The sequence below is a fragment of the Phycodurus eques genome, chromosome 3 (assembly GCF_024500275.1).
Source record: "Phycodurus eques isolate BA_2022a chromosome 3, UOR_Pequ_1.1, whole genome shotgun sequence".
NCBI lineage: Eukaryota > Metazoa > Chordata > Actinopteri > Syngnathiformes > Syngnathidae > Phycodurus > Phycodurus eques.
In genome coordinates this window covers 15,350,001-15,362,441 of record NC_084527.1, presented here as the reverse complement: position 1 = coordinate 15,362,441, position 12,441 = coordinate 15,350,001, and the positions used below count along the sequence as shown (strand labels likewise).

Sequence of the window (12,441 nt, the reverse complement as noted above, 5' to 3'; positions counted from 1 at the left end):
AGACAAAATTGTTCAAATCTTTGCAGACCCTTTGCTCAGTATTTAGTAGAAGCACCCTTTTGAGCTAATACAGCCATGAGTCTTTTTGGAATTATGTTTTTCACACCTGGATTTGGGGATCCTCTGCCATTCCTCCTTGAAGATCCTCTTCAGTTCTGTCAGGTTGGATGGTGAACGTTGGTGGACAGCCATTTTCAGGTCTCTCCAGAGATGCTCAATTGGGTTTAGTCGGGCTCTGGCTGGGCCATTCAAGAACAGTCACGGAGTTGTTCTGAAGCCACTCCTTTGTTATTTTAGCTGTGTGCTTAGGGGCATTGTCTTGTTGGAAGGTGAACCTTCGGCCCAGTCTGAGGTCCAGAGCACTCCGGAGAAGGTTTTCGTCCAGGACATGCCTGTACTTGGCCGCATTAATCTTTACTTCAATCGCAACCAGTCTCCCTGACCCTGCAGCTGAAAAAACACCTCCACAGCATGATGCTGCCACCACCATGCTTCACTGTTGGGACTGTATTGGACAGGTGATGAGCAGGGCCTGGTTTTCTCCACACATACCGCTTAGAATTAAGGCCAGTTCTATCTTGGTCTCATCAGACCAGAGAATATTATTTCTCAGCATCTTGGAGTCCTTCAGGTGTTTTTTTTAGCAAACTCCATGCGGGCTTTCATGTGTCTTGCACTGAGGAGAGGCTTCCGTCGGGCCACTCTGCCATAAAGCCCTGACTGGTGGAGGGCTGCGGTGATGGTTGACTTTCTAGAACTTTCTCCCATCTCCCGACTGCATCTATGGAGCTCAGCCACAGTGATCTTTGGGTTCTTCTTTACCTCTCTCACCAAGGCTCTTCTCCCCCGATTGCTCAGTTTGGCATGACGGCCAGCTATAGGAAGGGTTCTGATCGTCCCAAACGTCTTCCATGTAAGGATTATGGAGGCCACTGTGCTCTTAGGAATCTTAAGTGCAGCAGAAAGTTTTTGTAACCTTGGCCAGATCTGTGCCTTGCCTCAATTCTGTCTCTGAGCTCTTCAGGCAGTTCATTTGACCTCATGATTCTCATTTGCTCTGACATGCACTGTGAGCAGTAAGGTCTTATATAGACAGGTGTGTGGCTTTCCTAATCAAGTCCAATCAGTATACCCGAACACAGCTGCACTCCAATGAAGGTCTAGAACCATCTCAAGGATGATCAGAAGAAATGGACAGTACCCGAGTTAAATATATGAATGTCACAGCAAAGGGTCAGTTTTTCTTTTTTAATAAATCTGTAAAAATTTCAACAATTTCGTTTTTTTCTGTCAATATGCGGTGCTGTGTGTACATTAATGAGGGGAAAAAATAACTTAAATGATTTTATCAAATGGTTGCAATAAAACAAAGAGTGAAAATTTTAAGGGGGTCTGAATACTTTCCGTACTCACTGTACATGTACAGTTGCCATATACTGCTGCTCTTTTCCTGGCTTATTGTCTGATGTTGAAAACAGTAGATACTGTGGGAATTTATTATTTTGTGTGAGGCTATTGTCCCCACATAAAAGCGCGCTACTTAGAATCTTGACACAGTGCTGATTGCCTTCTTGTTGAGCAAGCCTTGCCTACTGGCAGTTAGTGGTATAACATGTTTGAATTAAATATAAACCCTGAACCGGTGCAGGTTTCAAAACTTCATGGAGAAAGGGAGCAGAAGGTCATGTGATTAATTAAGGGCTTCTTCCACTTTCTAGCTACAGGAGACACAAATGCAGAGAGGTTTGCTTGAGCATCACAATACATGAAGTCAAGAAAGCTTAAAAGGTCCTCCTCTCCTTTCGTTTAGTTGTTTGTTTCAGAGGTCATGTTCTGGCAAGACATGCAAGTCAGGTAACGGTGTCGAGGAGTCAGAATTCAAAGGTCAGAGTGCTACATGATAAGAGAGGAGGTCAGCGACCTCGCTAGTGCGTCGCTTCCTTTAATCGCTGTTCTGAGGGTGCTGCAACTGCTTAGCAGGTACTGGTCAAGGTTGGGGCGAGGGTAAGGAGTGGTGAGGTCTGTTTGTGAGGCAGCATGTAAGCACACAACAGGCAGTGACTCTGAGTGGTGAAATGCAATATGCAGAGAAAACAGTATTTGTTTATCTGCGGGAGGAAGGGCTAAGGGCCGCGTTGTGGTGTAAAATAGGAGAAGGGTCCTCACATTGAACCCATCAGATGAATCAAGGCCCTTCAGCTGATTAGGAAGTCTGGACTCAAGCGTACACGTTTTTTGTTTGTGTTCTCTCTCCAAGAGTTTAACACACATTGCCTTGGCATTACCCTCACCCCAGACTTTTGGAAAACCACATCGCTCCGGATGCTGACCCTAGCTGGGCTCAGCACAATCACTTGGTGTGTTCTTTCAATTAAAATGTTCTTCCCCTTGTCTTCTTTTCTATTTGTTTCATTTATCTGCCAAGAATAGAAAGGAAACCATGACTTTAGCTTGATAAAGAGAAAACCGCATACGTCGTACACTATCACTGTAGTGTCGGGAACGAATAGGGACAAGACACATGGGACACGTGTGCAATGCATGTGCAGCATGCAGAATTTTTTTTATTCACAGTTACTAGCCTATTGTATGTAACGTTCATAGCACAAATACTGTAAATAGAGCAATTCATCTTACTTGAATCTGAAAATCGTGCAAAAACTACACAGGACTTGCTCATTTTTAACATAATTACATCTCATTCTGGTGAATACACTATGTTTAATGTTCCCATACACAAGAGTGCCTTGGACTCTCTTGAATGACTCACACATATGTGTAAATATCCAACTGGACATTTACAGCTGTAGAAAATACATTTCTGGAACCTATATAAGCTTGCATAATACTATGTCAACACTAGCCCTCATGGATGTGTCGTACCCAGACAAAAAAACTTTATCTCTCTTAATATTATACTGGGTTTTAAATGAAAGGTTAGATATCAAATCTGAGAAAAAAAAATCATTTTAAAACCAAACAGAAATTAATTGCAGTCCTAAGAGGCACTCACCTCACTACAACAGTATCAACATGTTTTAATTTCCCAACCAATTGCTGTGACACTTGAGGCGCAATAGTCGCTTTCAAAGAGGAGAGAAAAGCCATTCTGCATCAAGTGGGAGTTGCACGCACTTACTCATACGTGAAGTAAGTGGAACGTACAAGAATGTATAACCTCTGTTGTCTCGTTTTAATTAGGATGAGCGTGGAAGAGGACTATCATTAGAGTGGGATAAATAGCTTGCAGGTAGGGAGAACAAATCATCATGCAGGGTTTTGGTCTGAGGTATGTGGAGGGGGATCGTTTTTTTTGTCAAGCAATGTCGCCATCTACAGGCAAGTACAACTGATTCTCTAAAAGAAAAGAAAAGTGCCATTCACAATTTCAGGGGTAGTTTTGTTCAACAGAGAGGGTTGTGAACTTTGGTCTGAAACAACAATATGGAGGTTGCAAAGTAAATTATAAAGTATAAACTAATTTAAATTGATTAAAAGAAGATTCGTTTTTGCTGTACATACACATATATAAATAAGAGTAATCGGAGGTTAATTAGGCCATGTAATTCTAAGGTGCGTATTTTGTAAATTTATCATAAAATGGAATAATGCATTGTTCATTACAATTAAAAAGTGTCAAATTAGTATTGAGCCCCATTCAACCAAAATGATCTTTAAAAGGGTAAAAAAAAATGCATCTATGAAAACAAGTGAAGTGAAGCAAGTGAATATCCGGTCTGTTGCCTGGTTATTTCCAAGTTTAACTCAGAGAAGACACTTAAAATTAATCACTTCATTGTTCACGCTCACTCTGTAGTCCTACTCTCGCTTTCACTCTCTCCTCTCCCGAAATCTGCCCGACCATGATTAAAACATGTCTGTTTCCCATTACATTGCTTTGACATTATTTAATTGGTAGAAGAGATAAAAATACATGAATTAAATGAATAAACCACCAGGTAAGTGGCGTAACGTAGCTCAAGGTAACTGCCTATTATTTCCTTCCCTTTCTTTGGCTCAAAGATGGCAAAATGAGAAACGTGAGATTGCACAGAGGGATTTTTTTTTCGTGTCCTAAAATAATACATACATTTATTTCTACATTTGCATACATTTTACAGTTGCATTTTAATCCAAAAATTGCATTTTAAATAGCTGTGTAGCATGCGCCTCTTAATTGTTTCGATTCAAATGCTGTCTTTTGGGTTATACATTCTACTGGTTATACTCAGTTGCACAATGGTTAAGTATGATTTAAGTATATCTAATCTTGTACAAGTATACTTAAATGTGATAATATTGTGAAAGAGACAAGAGAGCCATGTCACCATAAAATAATGGCGTCACAGTTTTAACGGTGCATTGTGTGCCCTGCAAAGAGGCTTTTACAGTGGAATGAAAGAGAGGCGGAGGGATATCGGCGAGCTTACAGAGGTCGCACTCACCACATCTTGTCTTGTATCCTTGCCCGACGTGATGAGAATGTAGTTCCAGGCCAGGGGCAGCAACAAAGCCAGCGGAATCATATAGAGTTCGAAGTTCCAGACAAGTACGACAAAGAGCTAGAATGAAAAAGAAAATGCAAAAAGTATTACTCGATGGAAAGTGAGAATGTGAACAGAGCGGCAAGAAGTGTTTACGTTCGAGCCTCTCGAGGCAATCACACGAGAATGCGTGCGGACCATATGTGCGATTAGAAACGGCGCACATTCAGATGCAGAATCATAACCTCCATGGAGCAAAGCGTAAAAATAAGACGGTGCTGTTAACAAAGGTGCAGCCCTGGTGGCACTGAGCCCGGGTTCAACACCCTGACCCTCAAGGCTCTGTTGGGCCTTGAGCAGAGGAGGAGGACGATGTGGAAGATGAGTACGAGCCGTCAGAATCTTTTTCCTTTATGCCAATCATCCCAGGGGCTGAGGTCATTGATCGTTTCTGACCCTTCCTCACTAAACCGCTGAAACCCCAGCATCTGACCTCACACCGGCCACACCCTGAGTCCCTAACCCTGTCACTCCAAGCCGCAATACCCCAACTAAAACTAGCATGGCTCGCCTCTACACTCCAGCTGCCAAAACCACAACCTCTGTGCCTCCCCTCTCATCACCAAACAAGTAAGGCACTGTCTGAAAATTAACCTTTGATAAAAACCCGGCATTCTGGCCTTGACAAGTCTTTTTAGTCTCTGTGGGAAAGAGAAATTGCTAATGACGGGGGGCTGGTTATTTTATGGTGGCATTGTATTAATAGTGAAAGTAGTCCGTTCATACCGGCATTTTAGCTTAATGCAAAAGGGATATTCTGTGAACATTTTTAAAAAGCATAATTTGTGAAAATGAAATTTATACATAAAATGCCATTTATACAAATATTGAGTCGTCAAGCTAGAATGTTATGCAGTACATAAATGTACAGTTGTCATATATGCCACTGACTCTCATTTTCATTGCTTGATTGTAAATATATAGACAGATATATTTAGATAGTTTTTAGTGTGTGTGTGTGTGTGTGTGTGTGTGTTAATATTCTTATCCTTGTGTTCCAGTTCCACTACCATTCAATTTGCTGTAAAACTATAGTTCCCTAATTGTTGTACTAATACAGGCTTATTCTATTCTATTCTCAAAAAGAGAGCATGTGCATGTAATTCTGTTAAAATATAGGAGTTGGCCAAAACACAGACACATTCATGGCTCAGCCGTCAGTATATAATTTTCTTTGCACCCACCCACACATAAACACATGAATCTTGGAATCTGAACAACAACAACAACAAAAAATCTCCTTTATCACAGAAAAGTTTGGAAACTCATATCCAAGGTTTTGATGGGGATAAAAAAAAAAACTGAATGTGAAATTAAGCAAAAACAAACTAAGCATGAATTAAAGATAACATTTTTTTTTTTCAAGAATGGTCACAACTAATGTATTTCTCATATAAATATATAAAAGTGATGATGTCCAATAAACAAATACTGCGTCCCAAAAGGAACAACTTTTCTGTCTCATTTAGAACCAACTTAGAACGTGCGTATCTGACACACTGGGGTAGGAAAATTCCTAAAAAACAACCTAAAAAAAATACCAAATTGCAATCATTAATGGAGCCATCATTTTAAAGCAACAGGACCACTTCTCTTCACTCAAAAAAAATACACACCAAGTCATTTGTCAGTGCAGCGCTCAGCAATGCACCTAACACAAACTAACATATTTTCTGCAAACATTCTAAAATTATTCAACTTCTTACAAAGTATCAAGACTGTAAATGTGCAAAATCAGTAACATTAATTAATACATGTCTAATGAAACGCCGTGACTTTACTAAAACAAAGGCGCTTTCTTGTTTTCAACCTGTTCTGGTAGAAGCTATAAATAAACACACGATTACAAGCATCTTCAGACACTATTCATGTTATAAATATACAACAATAAATAGTAGTACTGGCTAAACATTTTATGAAGAGAAATATATTTAGTATATCATAATGTTCACTGTTGGAATCAGACACAGTGCACCTTACTATCCTGATGTTTGCCTCAAATCTTGAAACCTTCTTTAATATTTATATTTTTAAAAAATAAAATAAAAACTGCTTTGCTTGAGGCTGTTAACCTGCGGTCGCCGTCTCATTTCTCTTCCATTTGGTTATCGTAGCTGAGGGCCACATTGTGACGGGCAGCTGGAGCAACCACCAGACACCCAGGCTCAGAAGCGGACGGCCCTGCCCCGTCTCTGTGCCCCGCGGCTGGTTAACGGTGGCCCTGCAGTGCCTGAACCTTTCCAGCGAGACTGGTCCATCACAGCCACCCCCCATCGCTCCCTACGCTACATTGCATGCTCTTCGCCTGGGGATGAGGGAGTGGGAAGGAGCCCGCTGTGGATGCCAGTGACCACAAAAAGGCAGAGGAAAAACAAAAACATCACGAAGACGTGATGATCAAACCAGAAAAAGGGGGTAAATGGAAAGTCAATTTCCATATATCGGAGTCATTTGAAGATGACTCTTTGTGGCCGTGGACATTATACGAGCCGTCTGTGATGGTTTATTGTGATACCACGCGTACAAGAGAGACACCTATCTCCGCTCTCATTCTTACATTAATGCGGTTGGGAGAATAGTTTATTTTCTACACTACAGTGCAAACAATTGTTTAAATAAATATAGTTTGTATGTTTGTGCTTATCTAATCTTTACAGATAATATTGAATAGTTCAATAGAATGCACACAATATTTCTTATTACAATTTAATCAAAAGTTATTATCAGGACTATCATCAAATTAATGCACATCTATATATACTGTCAAATTATTTGTTCTATAGAAAATACAGAGTGAGCTGAGAAAGTAATAAAACAGATTGTATATGATTCATAACTTATATTTAATCACAACATTAATCATTATGTGATTATTTACAAATGATGTGCTATTTGAGCAATTTTAAGATAGAAATATTTTGATTTTGATTTCTTGTACTCCTTGTCCAAAAAGAAAGCCAAATGCTCTAAACTGATTGTCATTTAGTTTTAGTTTTATGACGTTATAGGCAAATCTTTTGTACAGTTTAAATGCCACAAAGCTGCAAAAAAAGTAAGAGTATACTTCAATGCTAAGTCATTTAAAATAAATTATGATGTTATATTATTTATTTATTTCGATGACTGAAATCAGATGTAACCAAAATGGACTATAACAAACATAAAAGCAAAATCATTGTGGGATAATTTTGGCTGGACTAACAATAGGCAAAAATCAATAATCTAATTGTTTTTGACAGTCCCTGCAGTTGGATTCCATAATTCTTTGATGCGTGCTTCAATATTAAGGAATCCCCTGAACACAAAAGGATGTCAACAACACTGAAAAGTCCAAATGTTTTATTCAAGCAGTCAGTGCTCATGGAGAACTGGAGCCTGCGTTATTTGTTTCAAAACACAGCCCGCGTCCTAGCGGCTCTGAGCCGCGGCACTGTGGGAGGGTAATATTCAGTACTTTGGCTTACATTAACCACACACCAGGCAAACTTTTCCCCTGTTCTGTCTCAGTGGAGTGAAACCGAAGTTTGGATTTCAGAGGTCGCCTTTATCTCTCTTACATCATTTTCCATGCTGGCAGTAAGTGTTGCCAGATAGCAAGTAGAAGTCCTGTTAAGTTTGATTTAACTGGAGAGGGGGGTGGGGGGGAAGAGAGACTGTGTCCTGCTCTGGACCAGTCCTCCCCGAGTATCATTCAGTGGTGCTTGACTGCCCCCTGCTGTACGTCTGCGGAACGCAGCAGCGTTTCTTGTACTCCTTGTCCAAAAAGAAAGCCAAATGCTCTTAACTGATTGTCATTTACTTTTATGACGTTATAGGCCAATCTGATGACTTTTGTACAGTTTAAATGCCACAAAGCGGCAAATTCACACTTTACACGCTTTACCAAGGTGCTCCAACATTTTTGTCATTCATGAGTCTTTATCTCTGGTGATTAAACTCTGACTTGATTTTCTGTGTCAGTCTTGCCACTATATTTCAACTATCAAATGATGAGAACAGTAAAATATTAAAGTAAATCGTTCAGAGTTGTCCCTTGCTGTGAGCAAAGGTGAAAGTTTGAAAAGTTAAGACAGCTTCTTTGAAGAGGAGTCGAAGGAACAATTTAAAGAGACCTGGAGTGGTGTGCAGTGTACCACTGACTTCTCTGCTGTGTGGTGTGCATGTGTGCAAGATGTGCATACACACCAGATGCTTCTGTACCTGTCTTTGCTTTTTGCCTTTTTTATTTCAGCAGGGTGAATTTGTATCTAAATGCAAAGCAGGTGATAGGTGCTCCAGTTTCCTCTAGAAGTAGCTCCCTTGTCCGGGCTCTCTTCCTGATAAGGGTCCTACTTTGCCTGACATAAAAGCACCCAGTATCATTTCCCCTGCCTCCCCCGACAACCCCCAGCTCGCTGCCCTCGCCGTTCCCCGAGCCTCACAAAGCTGCCTCTATTTGCTTCAAATTCGGGGCCCAATTGCAGATAAAGTTTCAGCAAATTTGGAGGAAGAGCCGCTTCGGCCGGTGGTCCCAGGGGCAGTAACAGCCTTGTCTTGCAGAGGCCGCGGGGAGCGCTGGCGGCAGCACGTGAACAAAACCCAACACCACCACAATGGCACCAGCTTTCGAGGTGGGGGGAGGGGGGGATAAAGAGGAACACAGATGACTGGATGTTCACTAGGAAGACACACCTTGCAGGTGTGGAAAGATGAAAAGACGGAGACAACTGTCATACCAGAACCCAAGGACAGGCAGATGACATCGTGCGGGACAGGAGGTAACTGCGGGCCGCTCCACTGGCGCCAATGCCTGGGGCAAAACTGCCACAGTGGCTGTTTTCACCCTCGGGATGGGTGGCAGACAGAACCGTGGGCATGAGAGAGAAACGCCGCATGTGAGACGATGCCATCGCTCCTTTGCATGTGCATACTGATCACAGCTGTGCACATGCCAATGGAAGCGCTAAATCTGGCAGTAGAGCGAGAGGACTTTTCTGTGGAATGAATGTGACACTGCAGCATCTTGAATTCCACCACCACCATTTAAAAAAACAAAACCTGCAAATAAACGAACACACTCCTCTTCCCTCCCCGAGGCTTGCTTATGTGAGATGTAGCACACACTTAAAACGTTTAGGGGCTGCCACTACGCCACCTCTGCCATTTTGAAAAGTTAAGTGCAACATCTGTCCAGAAAGACACAGACACACAGCCATGTGAACACACGTGCTCGTAATCACACACAGACGGACACTTTCACAAACGCACCACCTTGGCCAGATGGCCCCCCATAAAAACCCACTTAAAGAGATGAACGAAGTGATTAAGAGGCCTCTGGAAGTGAGGGAGGAATGAGAGAGTGATGAAGAAATGGAGGCGCGGGGTGGGGGTACCTGTGTAAAGGAAAGGTCCTAAACACGCTGATGCTTTTAGCTAAGTGCACACTCCTACGCCAACACACTCCCAAGAGTGGGAGGGGTACGAGGAAAAGCAAAAATGATGCTTGAATTTCAGCCTTTCTATAAACTATAAAACACTTTGTCCTTGACCTAGATACATGTTTTATTGCTTTGAAATACTCAATTTAAGTACACACAATAATACCGGTACACTGTTACTTAGAATTGGACAAACTTTATGAATACTTGGTCTTCTCAATGGAACTTACAAGGTCATCCCCCTTCTCAATGCTGCACTCTCAAACTATTCAGACCTTGTTTTCTATATTAATTCATTTTTGGCAATTCCATTCCAATTTCTTAAAGGCAAAGCACGAGGACAAGTCCAGCCTTACTTGGAGAGACGATGTCACAAAAGAGACGGACGGGATAATGTTAACTGATCAATACGTTGTCTCTTCAGACCTGTGTGATGACACCATGAGCTGCTCTGCCTACACTCACACAAACACACACGCAATAACGCACTAATCTGAGTCAGCCAAATGCCACCAATAGTTAACGTCTGAACAAGACAGGTCCGCTTGTCGCCTTGAGTGTGGGAAGCCTCATGTGACCACTTGACACCCTGCAAGAGATGGTCCCTTAGTACTGTTGTCCAATTACAATTCACCTGTTCATTCCAGACAGATGAAGAATTCATTGGAGGATTGTTTTCTACAGATTTTGTTGTTTAAGTAGCTTAAGGAAATATATACATTTTATATATATACAGTGGGTACGGAAAGTATTCAGACCCCTTTAAGACCCCTTTAAATGTTTCATTCTTTTTTATATTGCAGCCATTTGCTAAAATCATTTAAGTTAATTTTTTCCACATTAATGTACACACAACACCCCGTATTGACAGAAAAAAAACGGAATTGTTGACATTTTTGTAGATTTAGTAAAAAAGAAAAACTGAAATATCACACAGCCATAAGTATTCAGACCCTTTGCTCAGTATTCAGTATTTAGTAGAAGCACCCTTTTGAGCTAATACAGCCATGAGTCATTTTGTTTTTCACACCTGGATTTGGGGATCCTCTGCCATTCCTCCTTGCAGATCCTCTCCATTTCTGTCAGGTTGGATGGTGAGCGTTGGGGGACAGCCATTTTTATGTCTCTCAAGAGATGCTCAATTGGGTTTAAGTTAGGGCTCTGGCTGGGCCATTCAAGAACAGTCACGGAGTTGTTCTGAAGCCACTCCTTTGTTATTTTAGCTGTGTGCTTAGGGTCATTGTCTTGTTGGAAGGTGAACCTTCGGCCCAGTCTGAGGTCCTGAGCACTCTGGAGAAGGTTTTCGTCCAGGATATCCCTGCACTTGGCCTCATTCATCTTTCCTTTGATTGCCGCAGTGATCTTTGGGTTCTTCTTTACCTCTCTCACCAAGGCTCTTCTCCCCCGATTGCTCAGTTTGGCCGGACGTCCAGCTCTAGGAAGGGTTCTGGTCATCCCAAATGTCTTCCATTTAAGGATTATGTGCTCTTAGGAACCTTAAGTGCAGCATAAACTTTTTTGTAACCTTGGCCCGATCTGTGCTTTGCCACAATTCTGTCTCTGAGCTCTTCAGGCAGTTCCTTTGACCTCATGATTCTCATTTGCCCTGACATGCACTGTGAGCTGTAAGGTCTTATATAGACAGGTGTGTGGCTTTCCTAATCAAGCTCAATCAGTAGAATCAAACAAAGCTGGACTCCAATGAAGGTGTAGAACAGTTTTAAGGATGATCAGAAGAAATGGACACCACCCAAGTTAAATATATGAGTGTCACAGCAAAGGGTCTGAATACTTACGGCTGTGTGATATTTCAGTTTTTCTTTTTTAATAAATCTGCAAAAATTTCAACAACTATGTTTTTTTTTGTCAATATGGGGTGCTGTGTGTACATTAATGAGGGGGGGGGGGAATTACTTAAATGATTTTAGCAAATGGCTACAATATAACAAAGAGTGAATATTTTAAGGGGGTCTGAATACTTTCCGTACCCACTGTATATATATATTTATATATGTTTATATACATATATACTGACTATATCATATTGGGTTATTTGGTTGTGTGTCATATTTGTGAGGTACAAAATCCATAAGGGCATTATTGAAAAAGTTTGGTCTGAAAGAACTTGGCCTTAGGCACACAGTCTTGCCAGAAGAGTGGAAGCTGCTCTATACTGCATCAGGGATGACTAGTAATTCCTTCCTTTTTTAGTTTCCAGGTGTACCAATATTTATTTACTTGTATTTAATTTATGCTCGTCAAATGCATTATCAAACATATCACACATAAATATATTTCTACTGTCAAGTCATGCCCTCGTTCTCTAAAACAGGAAAAACATGGAATAATTGACACCTTTATTTCTATAAGAATGAAAAAATATCAATAATTCAGACTGTATGCAAAATATGCATCGATTAGTGTCAGAATAACTACTGGTAACTATTTGGCTATGACTGTATAAACCCAACAGCTCTTAA

The 12,441-nt window shown here is 41.1% G+C and overlaps 1 protein-coding gene across 6 annotated transcripts in view; it reads right to left on the bottom strand.

The window, feature by feature from the left end:
- The window catches only part of mctp1a (multiple C2 domains, transmembrane 1a), a 141,940-nt gene that overhangs the window by 44,646 nt on the left and 84,853 nt on the right, over positions 1-12,441 (bottom strand). For all 6 annotated transcript variants that reach the window (XM_061672235.1, XM_061672229.1, XM_061672230.1 and 3 more), the window contains one exon: positions 4,446-4,562. In XM_061672235.1, the coding sequence (XP_061528219.1) occupies positions 4,446-4,562 (117 nt within the window). The remainder of the gene's footprint in view (positions 1-4,445; positions 4,563-12,441) is intronic.